Source organism: Artibeus jamaicensis, unplaced genomic scaffold (genome assembly GCF_021234435.1).
Source record: "Artibeus jamaicensis isolate MK-2021 breed Jamaican fruit bat unplaced genomic scaffold, CSHL_Jam_final contig_548, whole genome shotgun sequence".
Lineage (NCBI taxonomy): Eukaryota > Metazoa > Chordata > Mammalia > Chiroptera > Phyllostomidae > Artibeus > Artibeus jamaicensis.
The window spans coordinates 15205486-15220943 of record NW_026521883.1 but is presented as its reverse complement, the minus strand read 5'-3'; the positions used below and the strand labels follow the sequence as shown (position 1 = coordinate 15220943).

General features: G+C 54.1%; 1 protein-coding gene across 1 annotated transcript in view; it reads left to right on the top strand.

Moving 5' to 3' along the window:
- Positions 1–10650, top strand: part of CGNL1 (cingulin like 1) — a 98481-nt gene extending 87831 nt beyond the window's left edge. The window contains exons 15-19 of the mRNA XM_053670112.1: positions 4041–4124; positions 4761–4885; positions 5845–5953; positions 6342–6505; positions 7551–10650. Coding sequence (XP_053526087.1) covers positions 4041–4124; positions 4761–4885; positions 5845–5953; positions 6342–6505; positions 7551–7680 — 612 coding nt within the window. The 3' untranslated portion in view covers positions 7681–10650. The remainder of the gene's footprint in view (positions 1–4040; positions 4125–4760; positions 4886–5844; positions 5954–6341; positions 6506–7550) is intronic.
- Positions 10651–15458: the final 4808 nt, after the last annotated feature.

The following is a 15458-nucleotide window of genomic DNA, read 5'->3' as shown; positions in this document are numbered from 1 at the left end:
CAACTACATTTCTGAATTCCTCTCTATGAGCCTCCAGTTCTTCCTTATCCCTTCACTTTGGGAAAAATAACCTCCCCTTTTCTTCCCGCCTCCCTCTCATGCTCCCGAGCTGCAGGATCCTGCCTCCCCCTCGGCCCTGAGCTGTGCTCTCTGTGGCAGGCGCAGAGAAAGAGGTTCTCTCCGCCTTTCGTGCTGACCCCAGGGCAGGGCCCAGACCCCGCCCCTCCCCCACCGGACTTCCTGTCACACTCCCTTCTCATCACAGTCCATCATCTGCAATGTCTCCCTCCTCCATGAGTCTCACCCTCCCCTGCTAACAATGCGGGGCATCTCTCTGGCCAGCCCCTCTGTGACCGTGCCAGCCCTCTGGTTATACTGTTGTCTCTTCACCGCTGGAATTCCGGAGGAGAGGCATCTCTCCACCTCTCCATGCCCAGCACCTTCCCAGGCTCGGCAGTCTGGTCTCCTCTGTGCTGAGCCTTCTAGAGCGAGCTTCTTGTCCAGGGCAGGGGCCTTCCCCAACCCCCTCTGCCTGACCTTCCTCAGTCCCCACCCTTCTGGGGTTTGGGGGCAGGTCAGTGTTCTGGTTTTCTCCGTGTCTCCTCTAACTCCGGGTAGAGTGGCAAGGGCTCCCCAGGGCACGGTTCTGGATCCCCTTCAATGTTCATGCATTTCTCCTGGATGGGTCACCTGTCCTGTGGCTCCCTCTGGCATCACCCATTCTCCAGACCTGTATCCGCAGCCTCTCCTGGGCTTTAGGGATTGATGGGGATAGTAACAGTGCCTGCTGCATTGCACGGTGGGTTAAACGAGTAACACTGTAAAACTGCCCAAGACTTGCTTTAGTAAGTGCAGCGCAGGGGTCCGTTCTTGCCACCTCTGTGTGAGCCTTTTGTGACCACTCCCTGTCTGCCTCCCCACCTGATCTCTTAACCTGTCCCCTTACTCTACGTGTGACAGTTCATTCCGGTCAGCTCTTCCAGCGCCCCCCTCCTCTGTGTTACCTCTGCCCTTTCCCATTGGTGGTCCCCAGTTTGGAAAGCTGCCGCTCCTCTCCTTCCCTTTCTCTACCCTGCCTGATGCCGACCTCTCAGTTAGGTCCCAGCCTAGGCACCCTTTCCCTGGAGAATTTCTAAGTCTGGGCTGTGACCCCTGCTGTGCACCCCCCCCAGCACACTGCCCTTCCCCATTGCCATAACACAGACCAGGCCTTGCCGTTTGGCCCCCACGAAGCTGTGCGTAGGGCGAGTATTCTGTTGGTCTTTTCATCACAGTGTCCTAGGGCTGGTATTACAGTCTGAACAAACAGTCAAACCCACCTCACCCTTCCGGACCACCCCAGCACCAGCACGCAAGCCTCTGTGTGCACCAACACCCTCAACTCTTGCCTCGACGGCGTGGGTCTTTCATGGGGACGCTCCTAAAGGTGTGGAGAACCTGAGGATGGAGGCAGGGGCCTAGGGCTTCCTCAGAAGGGGGGACACCCAGCACCCCAAAAGGTGGGGATTTGCCAAAATGGGCTTTCACTGTGCCATAGGCCAGCTCCAAGGGCCCTCATAGGCATCTTGTTAAGATTGTTGTTTAGAAATGAGGAGTCTGCCTCCTGGAGGTGAGACGACCAAGGTCACACACACGTGGACGTAGAGCCAGGAAGGGAAGCTGGGCCACCACTGCCCGTCTGTGTACTTACTTCCCGTCTCAGTGCGCGTTCACCTGTGCCCTCAGTGAGTCCTGGCCTGTGCCCGGGGCCTGAACAGAACACTTTCTCCCGGAGGCACGTCATGCTCCCGTGGCCCAGCCGTGCTGGCGCCTTCCACATGTGGTATCATCAGCTCGGTCACAGCCACGCTCCGAGAGGGGCTGTGAGCCTGCATTCGTTACCCATGGACTTTGTGCCGTGGAGCAGTTACAAGAATCCCCCAGCACCTTCGCCGCCACGTGTGATTCTGAGGGCTCTGGGGCCGGAGCAGCAGGGACAGCCGCAGGCGGAGGTGTTCGTGCTCTGCCCACTGACCCTTTGCATGGCCGGCATTTTTTCCCTGCAGTACACAAGCCTGAAGGACACTGGCTGCCTCCTTGTCTCGGGTTTTGTGTGGCAGCTGTGTGTGAACCCTAGGTCCCTGAAGCCTTCCCACTGAGTTGGTCATGAGAGAGCAGGTGGCACCACGGGCAGTGAGCGGCAGGTCCGGCCTGGTCTCGGTTCTGTTTCCTCCCATTGTGTGCGTGACTGCCCGGGCCACAGCGTCCTCTGCTGTGCAGTTCCAAATGCACAGGCCCCAGAAGCCTGCCAGGCAGAAATGCAACAATGTGAACATTATTATATGACTTTTTGGATCACATGGGTACCCCCTCACTTGTGGGGGGAGCCCCAGCCTGCCCCGCTGTGGTGTCTGAAGCCTCCAGGTCCTGCCCATCTCCAGTCTCATCCCTGCCACCCACTCTGGCCCAGCCACACGCCGCCTGGCTTGCCTGAGCCGTGGCCGGGTCAGGGATAGATGGAAGCACATGCCAGCCTGGACCAGTGTGGCGGTGTCTCCTCTTGCTATTTGGGGGCCCCCCAGGCCTTGTCCTCCAGGTGGGGACAGGGTGAGCTTATCTTTCACTCCTAGGGACCCTGAGCAGGTGGTGAAAGCCCAAGTCGAGGCCAGACTGTTATAAATGCTCCCCAGACACCAGGGACTCCTGTGTGGACAGTCTTACCGCAGCTGGACCCGAACCTTGAGAAACGAGGGACAGTTTTATCTTCCTGGCTCACATCTTAGTTCTCCTGGCTCCTCCGAACAGTCCTGGGGACAGGGTCTGGGGCCTTTGCCTCTGATGCGCATTTCCTTGTGGCTGAAAGCCCACTGGGGATGGGGCGCAGCGATGCTCCATTTTCAGGCAGGCGACTGGATTTCTTTTCAAACGCTGCTCAGTGGGGCTCATTTCTTATTAGTACAGGAGAGATCCTCAGTAATGGTGAGCCCGTGCCAGGTCACTGGGAGCTGCCCAGAGTTCTTGCCAGCTTCTGTTTCTGGCATAAGAAGGGAGAGATCTAGCAGTATTTGAGACATGCTAGCTATGGAAGCCTTTCTGAAGTTGGAACTTGTAGTGCAGCGGTCACGGGCGCAGGGGAATGCGAGCTGTGCCTGCTGCTAGTTGCATAGATTTCAGACAAGCTGGGCGACCGACTTGCCTGTGTTCGCCAAGCACTTGCCCAGCTTTTGCATTGAAGGTCCTGGCCAAGTTGGGAGGTTCATCACCGTGCAACCTGACTGGCTTCTCCAAGCTCGAGTGTCCCCTGGCAGAGACAGTGTGGCCTACTTCTCGGGGTTTAGTGCGTGTGGAGTGTGAAGCAGGTGTACCAGTTTTTAGAGCTGCTGTAACAAAGCACCAGTGGCCCAGAACGATGGGAGAGCATTGTCTCAGTTCTGGAGGTAAGGTCTGAAGTCGAAATGCCGGTAGGCCGTCCTCCCTCTGGACCTGCAGGGGAGGCCTCGCTTGCTTCTTCCTCGCTCCTGGCAGTTGCCGGGCCGTGTCTGGTGTGCCTTGACTTGTAGCTGCCTCGCTGCCATCCTCCGTCTTCACGTGGTGTTCTGCCTGCGTCTGGGTCTTCACACAGCCGCCGTCTTCCCTCTGCGCTCATCCGTCTGTGCGTCTGCATCTCCCCTCTTTACAAGGACACCAGTCATGCTGCATCAGGGCCCGCCTCATTTTTACTTGACCACCTCTGTAAAGACCCTGTTCCAGAGAAGGTCACATCTGAGGCACTGGTTGGGGTGCGGTTAGGACTTTAATATGTCTTTTGGGGGACACAGTTCTATGCAGCAGAGTTAGCCATGACTGTTATTGTCATTTGTATGACATTTCCGAGTCATTTCTCAGTCTTTGCCATCACTGAGAAACCAAGAATACCTAAGAAACAGCTCCTCCAAGAAGAGAAATGGCAGGAGGCCCAGTCACGAGCAGGAGCTGGCCTGGTTGTTTAAATTCCATATCTGGAGTCACTGCAGCACAAAGGGTCCCTCTCTGACCCCCGGTTTTTGCTCTCTTTGGTGTAGATGGAGCAGATGAGGAATGAGCTACTTCAGGAAAGAGCTGTGAGGCAAGACCTGGAGTGTGACAAGATTTCCCTGGAGAGACAGGTGAGGACAGCTGGCCCCGCCAGGCTTGGACTGGAACCCCCCGTGGCACCTGCTTTGTGCAGCACCCCAAACTCTGGGCTGTACCTCGCCCGAGAGAGGTATTTCTGAGACCATTTCTGGAGAGGGTTTTCTCAGTAATATTAGATATGCTTGAAAGTTTCCAGCTGCGGGGAGGAGGAGGTGGAATTGCAAGTGTTTATTAGGTCCCCAAAAGGGCTCAATTCTAATCTAGGAGAATGATGAAGAACAGTGCTGTCAAACACGGAAGTTGCTAACAGAGCTTGCCTACCAGACTCATCATTTCTTTCACATGCCATTCACTGAATATGACATGCGGTGAAGGAGCCCACTTCTCCGACCAGTAGGTTTACGAACGGCCAAGGTCACTTGTCTGACATCCAGGCGTCCTAGGCCATGGCAGAGATTTCACTCAGGCTCGTCAGGGAGTGTGACAGAATCTCTTCTTTTGGGCTGTCAGGACAGAGGTGCTTCTCTGGGTCCCCCTGGGTCACCCTGGATCCTGGTGGGAAAAACAGGCTTAGCAAAGTCACTGACCATCCTCGGCTCCACCTGTGGTCCACTCTGCAGACAGAGTGGTGGACACACAGCCCTCACAGTCTCCCCGTCTGATTCCAGAACAAGGACTTAAAGAGCCGGATCATCCACCTGGAAGGTTCCTATCGGTCTAGCAAGGAGGGGCTGGTGGTGCAGCTGGAGAGCAGGATCGCAGAGCTGGAGGACCGTCTGGAGAGCGAGGAGAGGTGAGCACGGTGCGGCTGCGGTGCGGAGGCCTGGCGGGCAGGGACCGCCACGTCACAGAGTGTGTATCTCTTCCCGGCCTCAGAAGCCTTCCCGTCAGGAAGGCAGAGCACATACAGCCTTGCGGTTATTATTTCCACCCGACAGGTGAGAAAACCGAGGCCCATCCGAGTACTTGAGGAAGGTAGCCCGGCTGCGTATGGGTGGAGCTGGACGAAAACGTAGGCCTCCTGCTCTCAGTCCGCAGCTTCTTCACTGTCCTTGCTGCTTCTTTCCCTGTCCCCTCAGTAGGATGGGCTGCCTCCTAAGTGACAAGTTTGAGCCAGATTAGATGGGAGGGGGCTGACTCTGCCTTGAGGGCAAAGTGTATCCACTCTGTGTGGCAGAGGCCAAGGGACCAAGAGGCAGGGGCCCCACAGTGGGTGGGAGGGCCGTGGGACCAGGTGACCACACACCTTTCTGGCAGCACGACTCTGCAGCTAGCTTTCAAATTGCAGCCTGAGGACTGGCACCAGGTTGAACTTGACCAGCCTCACTTCGTACTTGTGACTCCTCTCCTTTTAGGAGGGGTATGGGTGTGCATACGTGTGGGTATGACATTTCACATGATCTGTTATCAGTGGGACTCTTGGGGGCTGGGCTGGAGCAGCCCAGCATCGCTGCCTGGCAGGGACTTTCTGTCTTACAAGTAGATCTCAGGACAGGAAGAACTCAGGACATGTCTAGTCCTACCTCAGCCTCTCTGGCTCTGAAACCTTGGGCAAGTCACTCACTCCCCTTCTTAGAGCCCCTATTTCCTCATCGGTCCGATGACCAGCCCTTTCCTCCTATAGTCACGTGTCTCTCTGACCCTCGGCCTTGGGTGGCCTGGCTGGGGTTTGCCCTCCTCCAAGGCCTGGGCCAGGCCTCCTGTGGGGCTGGGATCAGAGAGCCTTCAGTTCTGCTTTCCCCGCCCCTCCAGGGACCGGGCCAGCCTCCAGCTCAGCAACCGACGCCTGGAGCGGAAGGTGAAGGAGCTAGTGATGCAGGTGGATGATGAGCACCTGTCGCTGACTGATCAGAAGGACCAGGTGGGGGACCCTCTGCAGATTCATTTCCAATGAGACCGTATCTCTGAGGCTGGGAGACAAGAGGGAGGTGAGGCCTCTGTGTGGGTGTTGGAATCGTGGACTGATCCCTGTCTTTCACTCCACTCAGTTACATCACAGAATGGAGCCTCTCTAGGCGTCTTTAGTGAGGATTTTAGCAAACTTCAAACCCTGAACTTGACTTGTAAAAAGCAGACTCGTCTGCCACAGAGGCTTGTCTCCACTTTCCCATGAAACTGGCTGCCTGCCTTTGCATGTCTTGGTGGCCTGGGAAGAAGGTGGCTTGACCGATAGCTTATCCATACTGGAGCTCCTCTCCATCGCAGCTGGGCTGGTGACCAGCGCTAACCCTCTCTCTCCCCCAATGCAGCTGAGCCTGCGCTTGAAAGCAATGAAGCGACAGGTAGAGGAGGCCGAGGAGGAGATCGACAGACTAGAAAGCTCTAAAAAGAAGCTGCAGAGGGAGCTGGAGGAGCAGATGGATGTGAACGAGCAGCTGCAGGGACAGCTCACTTCCATGAAGAAGAACTTAAGGTGGGCAAGCACCGTGACCCTGTGGGTGCTGTCCCCACGACATTCGAGGAGAAATCAGTGCTTTTAGGGCGCCCTCACTTCTCCTTCAAGCCAGTGTCTTGTTGTTGAGGAAGTCGCCTGGCTACCCATTCTAGAGATGAGAACCGCTCACCCCATGTTCAGTCACCCCAGGTGCTCATAGGGTCTCATATGTGTCATCCTCGTACCAATGCCCTGACATCAGCCAGCAGATATCCCTGTTGTCTATAAGGGGAAACTGAGACTCAGAGCAGGTAACACTAGCTCCTACCACCATGGAGGGGGCAGCTCCTCTCTCAGCCCTTACCATGTCTACTCCTTGACATCAGGAGAAGTAAAATACATTTCTGGTCTGTATCGTCATGAGGACTAGGATATCCTGGGTTTCAGGAGAGAATCGCCATGGTCTTAAGGGGGTCTGGTGGGGGTGCTGCTCTTCCTGCCCCAGGTCGCTGCCTTGGGCATTGGGGTGAGGGAGTGGATTGGGCTCGAGCTCCTCCGTGGAGTTGAGCCTTTCTTGGAGGCTGACTGTGCTGGTAGTTCTCTTATAAATGGACAAAAGACTCCAGCCCTTGAGGATTTTATAAACAGGGCCCATCCTTTGAGAACCTAGCCCCAGGGATGACATTAGGGTACAACATTTAAGGCGGCACCAAAAATCTCAGCAATCAAGGTAAATGATATTAAGTGCAATGTTTAAAAAAGTTAGTCCCCATTGGATATCAAAAATTTCAATTAAGATGGGATCAAAAATAGCACCCTGGTGAGCCATATTGGAGGTTGAAGCTCAGTGAAAAGTGAGCACTGCTGACCTTGTCCCAGCCTGCCAGTGCCGGCTTGTGCGCTGAGAGGTGGGCATTTCCTCTCTGTGGCTCAAAGAGCTGGCGGGTGCAGACCTGTTAGGTTCACATGCTTCCCTGACACTCGGTGGGGTGGAGAGGCAGAAACCCGAGACCCTTCCTTCACCTCCAGATCCTAGAGGTGCCCCGGTCCGGGGCCAGCAATCACGACCGTGTTGTTTCAGCAGGCAGAAGAAGCTGCCCAGTAAAGTGCTGGACGAACTGGACGATGATGACGACCTCAGCACCGACGGGGGGAGCCTCTACGAGGCGCCGCTGAGCTACACCTTCCCCAGGGATGCCACCAGCCAGATCTGAGGCCACCTCCGGCGCCGTGGAGGTGGCCCATCATTCCTCCCAGGGACCGTCGGCCTCCCACAGCAGGAGGCAGGAAAAACAGCGCCTGTCTACAGCTGAGACCCATCACTGCCTCTTCACATAACCAGCCGACTGATTCCTCCACCTCCATTCCTCCTCGGATCTCGGAATGGCAGTGTGGCCCTCCTATCTTAGACAGGGAGCTGCTGCCGTGTAAATGCTGAGACGCCTGAGGCCTAGCAGCGGCCACCCATTGGGGTGTTTGGGAAAACGTGGTTTAGCAGGCTGAAGTCCTCTCTGCACAGCTGTCTGCCAGGCCGTTTGCATTGCTGCTCCTGCCTGTCTGCCATCCCCCCGCCAGGAGGAAGGGTCCAAAATGCTAGTTCTATTTACTAGCCACTGTGTGTGGTGGGAAATGATGTATGGGCTGTGTATATTTTAAAGCAGACCTTCTCCCGACTGCTGCTGTTCCATGTGGAATGCTACAGAGGCCTCCTGGGGTGGCGTGTTTGTCAAGGTCACACCTCTACATTGAGTATTATTTTTTTAATATGAAGCTACTAGATTTTAAGTATTTAGGAGCAGAGGCAAGGCAGAGAAGGTAGAATAAAGACCACTTTGGACATCAGAGTTGGAAAAAGGGGTTGTCGAGGTAACAAGGGACAGTTAACCCTGAGAAGAGAAATGCAGGTGGTCTTGGTGAACAACTTGCTGACGGAAGGAGAGAGAAGCAGAGTGTTGCTTATATCTGTGGCCTCAGTTGTTAATTTCATCTAGAACATTGTCATGATTTCTGAACCATGCCGAGCAAGACAATTCCCAATCACCAGCTGCCATTTCTTTTACACGGGGGGTTGGGAGACTTAGAAGTAAGGTTTTTGACAAATGGTGCGGCCCTCCTGTCACTTCTTATTGGTACTTTCCTCCCTCCTCCTCCAACAGGTCTCCCCTCCTTGGGCTCTCCTGGTCCTTGAACCGGGTAACTGCTGGGTGGGGGTGGAATAGGAGGATATGGGGACAAGTCCCATGGACTTAGGGGTGAGGAAGAAGCAGGCAGTGTCCAGTAAGTTCCTGGAGAAAAGGAGAAGAGATAAGCAGGTGTGTGTGGGTTTGGGTGGGAAGGAAGAGAAGGAAGAATTTCTTGAAAGCTGAGGAGATGTGCAGACAGGAGGTAGATCGAGCGGGATCTCAGGTTTATGTCGGGAAAGGGAGGAAGGCAACAGGAATCAGACAGAGGTGCATCTGTGCAAACAGGACAGGGAGGCTCGCAACAACTGCCTGGGACCCAGGGACATCAGCCAGCACCAGGCACGAGGCGACTGGGAGTGGCGAGGTCTGGGCGAGGCCACGCTGCAGGGACAGAATCACAGAGAGTGTGGCATTGGGAGAATGCCGGGTATACCAGCACTCCCTCCTGGCCTTCCTGCTGTCTCCTCCCTCTGTGACAGTCCCCAGGTATATCCAGAGGCCAGGTCCAATCACAGCTGGGCTCTCATAGGTCAGGGCCCAGGAGAGAACCCTGTGAGTTGTGCGTTTGTATGGGGCAGAGGAGACAACGTTAATCTGCTTCAGCAGTGTACCCAAGCTCCCCAGTAGATGAGAGCCCCTTGGACCTGAGAACTTCATGACAGTTGTCATGGGGGAGCAGGGAATCTCTGCGCCCTACCTACCCCACATCACTGAACCCACAAAACGATTCAGAGCGATTAGCCTGGTTTAAGGGCAGGTGTGATTCCCCCCACAGGTGAGGCCTCTGGAGCAGGGAGCCAAGCCCTCTTCCACCTCTGAGTAGGGGTATGGACAGATTCCTCCCTTCAGCCATTCATTCATTTAGCAAATCTATATTGAGCATCTATGATGTGCCAGACATCGTCTGAGGCACTGGGAATGTAATGTGAGTAAAAGGAATCAAAATCGCACCAGTCCTGGCATGTAGGCAGGGGAAAGGGAATGATAGACAACAGTCGTGCAAACGGACACAGGCTGAGTCCCCATCCAGCCCTGGACCCCCCTGCCCACTGGGGGCTGCAACAAACAAGCCTGCAGTTGGTCGACCAGCTCACTGGAACTCCCACCACGACCCTCACTGTGGTCATGCTTTCCCTGCTGCTCCCACTATGGTTAGATGTTTGCTGAGAAGCCTGCCTAGTGACGCCTCAGCCCGCTCACGACTGAGGCTGGGAGATGAGAAGGCTCTGAGGCCCGAGAGCTTTGGGAGTGAGTGAGTGTCTGTCTTGGTTTGTAAGAAAGCCCCAGCCCCTTGTTTTGGCCTGTTCCGCCTGGTACCCATGGGCTGGCTGCGAGGAGCAAAGATGCCCATGGAAAGAACAGATCACCAGTCAGAAGCCTGGCATCCTTACCCTAAATAATGGGCCATTTTAAATGTTAAGTGTGCTATTCTTCACAGTATTGGAGTTGACAGTGAGCTGGATGCACGCAGTGTAGCTTTGGGCTGGGAAGAGTACTGGATTGGGCATCGAAGGAAGTGTTTTCAAGTCCAGGTTTTTCTTATCCCAGTGACCTTGATGGGGTATGTGCCCTCAGAGCCACAGAGCGCCCAGAATAAACAAGGGCCAGGGCCCAAGGTTCTTTCCAGCTCTGACATTCTTTCTGACATTCTTTGATTTTATTATATATACTTTTTTTGGTTTATTGCTTTAAGAACTAACCCCACTGAAGAATATTTTCTTTAGCTAGCTTAAAAAAGAAAAGATATTTTATTTAATAAACAAATATGTGGCCAAATGCAATGCTGAGGAGACAATCATCATCTATCTTTATAATTTTCTTTCTTCTTCTGGGAGTCATTTGACAGCACCAGGAGGCGTGTTCTGTCGGGTGTCTGCGTTCGGTCTGGTTGGATTGCTTTGGTTTGTCATGGGGAAGAGACGTTTCTGTGTAGCTACCTCCATGTAAGCGAACTGGATCGAGCAAGATTGCCTTTCAATAAACGGTGTCACCCGACAGGAATCTCAACTCTCCCATTATTCTGACTTCCTTGTTTTCTCCAGAGCTTAGCTCCGTGTCTGCCAAAAAACAGCCAAAGTGAATGGCTGGAAGCTCCTCAAGGAAGTGAAATCTGGTGGCAGTCCAGGCCCGAGACCAGTTTCTGAACCAGAAGGGTAGGGAGGGGTCAGTGGTGAACACGGGAACAAACAGGCAGCCTCTGATTATTCCTCGTTCCTAAACCAGAACGGGCTCCCTTATCGTCATGTAATCTCTCTTTATTGACAGTAGGTACCATGGTCTTCATTTTAGAGGAAATGGAAGTTCTCCACAGAAAGAACCTTGCATGAGCCAATGGGAGCAGGAGGAGGTGGGGCCTTTCTCAGCTGTCACTCCTGCTCCCTGCAGTGTCTTAAGCCATGGCTCCCTGGTGCTGCAGCTTCCATGGACTTGGGTGACCATACCTCTTCCTCCTGCCTCCAGGTCTCAAGGTGGGCGTGGCTTCCTGCTGCTGCTCCTCTGGGTCCCTCGGCCGACCTGGTGGGTTCTCACAGCTCTGCCTGCCCTGCAGGGCAGCTCTTCCTTCGTTACCTGGGCCACCACAGGCCTCAGCCAGAGCTCTGCCCATCTCACCCTTGATGCTCCCAGTCGTGTGAGCATCCTCACACCCCACAATCCTGCAGCCCTTGACTTTCCTTATTGTGACCAGAGCATCTCAAGTAGAAAAGATTTCCTAATTGTAATAAGTCCTCCAAGCCTGTGCATAAATTGTTTTCTTTTCTTAGAAGTCAGGTTTATTGAGGTATCATTTTATCCTGTGTAGTAAAAGGTGCCCTTTTTGGTATTATTTACTTTTGTAGCTGTATTTAGTCCTCTTTCCTTGGCCCCTCTGCCAGGGTCCTTGTGGGGAGGAGTCCCGAGAGGTCACCTCTTCCTCAGGCCTGTGGGAGGAATGTCACCCAGGAGCCCAGAATCAAAGGGAGAACCTCCTTCCGGGCCCGCAGCTCCTTCCTCCACATGTTTGGCATTCTTTCTTTGAACTTGAGGATAGTTACAGTGATCCTGTCTTTGTTGAAGACAGTCATTAGCCAGAAAGTTTGGTGTTCTAAGTTTTCAAACGATAGGGAAAAATGACTCACCAGCAAGCTCCTATCGGGGCTTAACAGCCCCACACCCAGAAATTCCTGGCTTTGCAGAGGCATCAGCAACAACTCAGTCCTGCCCTCAGACCTGCTGAGTACCCGGCACTGACAGTCATGGCAGACATTCCCGTGCTTGACTCAGCCTGTCTTCAGCAGCAAGGCAAGATTCCAGTGTGTGCCCCATGCTGGCTTTATGAAGGCAGGAAAATGCTCAGTGCAGTTTCAAAGCCCCTTCTACAACCGTGCCTATTCTGTGGGGGCACATTTATTTGCAAGTTTCCCAGGGTGCGGAATCTCACTTGGTCTCGAAACAGATTGTCAACAACTCCTTCGTGACACCAGAGGTTTTCTAGGGGAAACAGAACTAAACAGTTTTATGAGAAAGGCAGGAACTGACAGGTAGGGAATCCGAGGCTTGGGGAAGTCGGATATTTTGCTGGAGGTCACACCAGGAGCAACAGCTCATAGACAGACCTGCCAACTGCGGGCCAGGTGCCGTGGGAGACAGAAGGATGAGAACATGGTCTATGACCTTCGGAAGCTTCCAGTGTAATTTTAAGAATGGAGATTACTGAGCTAAATGGAAATGAGATATAAATACTAAGTCCTTCATATACTTACGGCTCACCAAATTCGTCTATCCTTGTGCTGGGCTAGCTCGTACTACGTATAGTCAGTACCGAGTTTTCTCTGAGACTATATACATGTGAGCAGTAGGTCACACATGTCGCAGTTACCTGCTGTGTGTCAGGCATTGTGCTACACCCTTCACATGTATGGACTCACATGGTCTTCACAAGAACCCCCTGAGCAGGTACTGCGGTGACAAGTGGGCTGCCCGAGCTGAGGGGTTACTGCCCTGCCTGAGGGCATGTGGCCAGAGGTGGGAGAGCCAGGATGGGCGTCTGGGTCTGGGTCTGGGGTCCACACTCGGGACCAGGAAGCTCTGCCACCTCTCACCCATGCTCAGTGCCTGGGAGCACAAAGGTCTCGTCAGATCTCATTGTATTAGGGACTCCTGGGGCCTCTTGATCCTTCTCCTTTCAGATCCCCCCTTTGGCCGCAGGGTGCCAGCCCACTGACAGCCTGCCTCCACTCTGAGCTCTGCATGCAAAGGCAGATGGGAATCAAAGTTCACCTGCGAAGCCACACACCTGCTGGACGTGTCTGTCACCAGTTTTTAGCTGCACTTATAACCTGGCTGTCTGTGGTGCTATCGGCTGCCGGTGACCTCAGAGCTCTCATTTTGCCTTCGATGCTCCTCTGGGGCCGTGCCAGCCTGACGTGTCGGGGCCTGAGCCGAGTGTGCCCTGGGGGTCATCGGGCTTCCCCCGGTCTCACTGCGGAAGGTGGCCTTTGGGCAACAGCAGCAGGTCCCTGAGTTGGGTGGGACCTTCACCTTTCCAATCCCCAGACTGCTTTGTGATGAGAACCTTCTGGAACAGTATATGAGAATAATAATCTTTACTGTGTAGTTAATACACCTTTCATATTAGTCTTACATTTAAAATTGTACTTGCAACCTGAAATGAGCAGGTTGTTCTCATGGAATCTGTTGGCTGAGGTCACAAATAACACCCCTCGCCCCAGAGCAGCTCAGAATATTGGGTGGTGGAGCTGGAGGCTAAGAACCCTGGGTTTGGCAGCAGAGTCTGCTAAGCTGGAGGAGTGGTCCCAGTGGAAGTGGGCTCTGGATCCCTGCTGGTGAGCAGGGTCCCTGTGTACAGGAAGGGAGAAAGTCTCCGGGACACAGCCAGCTCTAGGACTCAGAGACCTGTGCAGAAGCTCATCTTGAAGGAAAGGGGCCCCTCTGCTTCAGCTGGTCCCAGAAGGAGTGGGGCTCCTGCTGTGGAAGCTGACCTTCTGGCCTCCTTGACTTGGCGTGTGAGCTGGGGGTGGGGAATGTGCGTACAGGCTGGGGTGGCGATAGGCAGGCACCTGCCTCCCCGTTCACCCAACATAGGGGGCATCCCTTCCAAACCCCACCCAGGGGCCCTACAAAGAGAAACCAATGTTGCCCTGTGGATGAACCCACTGGTCTTTGGGGGCAATGGGAATGATTCTTTTTTTTTTTTTAAACATCAATGTGTGGCAAACACATTTGCCTCTTGTGCACCTCCCACTGGGCACCTGGCCCGCAACCCAGGCATATACCCTAGACTGAGAATTGAACTGGTGACCCTTTGGTTTGCAGGCCGGCACTCAATCCACTGAACCACACCAGCCAGGGCTGATTCTTTTTGAATATTTAAAACCCCTTACCAGGGTAGAAACTGCAACTGGGCAAAGTCCTGTGGATGAGGAATTCTTATACTCTGTCTGATTTCATCCGCGCCCTGTGCGGTAGGTGCTGGTGGGCAACATATGCACAGAGACCGATGACGTGTCCACAGTCAACAGTTAATGAAGAGTGTGGCTGGTATAAAAGCCTGGTCTGCTGCTCTTACCCCAAGATTCCCTGTACCTTGGCCATCCTCCCTCGCTGCCCCTCCGAAAATTCACTGCTGACCTCCCCACCTGAGGACGTTGGGCACAGAAGCTGAGTGGTTGGTCTGAGGTCACAGCCCCCAGCCTCGAGATCAAAAGTCTGCTTTTGGAGTGTGAAGCCTGCACAGTAGCAAGGCAGACAGCCTGCCTGCTCCTGCCTGCAGGCCCGCTCCTGACAGTCTGTCTAACCTCACTCCAACCTCCTCTGGCCCTTCTGGTCCTTCCAAGACAGGTTTGCTTTCCAGGAAAGGACTTGGAGATTAAGATAAAGCAGGTATCTCTGCGTAAATGCCCTCCTGCCTTTGAAAGCCCCGACCTGCTAAGCCTGTCAGTCTAGCCCCTTGGTTTACTTGGTTTCACCCCTGGGCTGGGGCTGCCCGGCCTTTCATCGGGTGCCAGTGGTCCCTGGTCTATCTCTGGGCATGAATATGGGGACTCTTTGGAGATAGGCACAGGGTTCCCTGCAGAGCTGGGTAAGGGAAATGAGATCTGACAAAGGCAGCGACAGACTCCTCCTGGGGCTCCTGGCTGCTCCAAAAGGAGACAGTCCCTGTCTCTGTCCACTCTCCTGGGAGACTGCTCCCGGCATTTAGATAACGGAGAACTAGAAAACAAAGCTGGCCCCCACTCAGCCTGCCTGCAGCCCCTGGTCTGGCTTGCTCTAGTCCAACGCTGGCCCTCCCGTGTAGTATTTATTCTGATCCATACATGGCTTCCTAAAACTGCTTCATTTTTTGAAATGAATAACTGAGTCTATTACCTCCTCCCCTTCAAGGCAACTGAAAGAATTTTGTCTGTGTGATTCATTGTTGCTGGATTCTAAAAGCAGGTACAAACATGCTTGTGGGCTCACTCAGATCACGTGGCCTTCCCAGGCCCGGTGGAAAGGTGAGGTGAGCCCGGGATGAGTGGGTTAGCCAACTGCTGCAATGGTCAGAGGTGCGGGCAGGAAGCACCGCACTCCCCTGGCTGACCCGCACACTGCGGGTGGGCTCTCTGAGGACTCTCGCTGTGTCCAGATTTGACTTTCCAGATGTTAAGAAGCCAGCTGTAGAGTTAGTCTGTACTTTGCTACTCACATCAGCAACAAAGGCAATAGGGAACACTTTCTTGGCTGGTGTGACTCAGTGGATTGAGCACCAGCCTGCAAAACAAAGGGTCGCTGGTTCAATTCTCAGTCAGGGCACATGTCCGGGTTGGGGG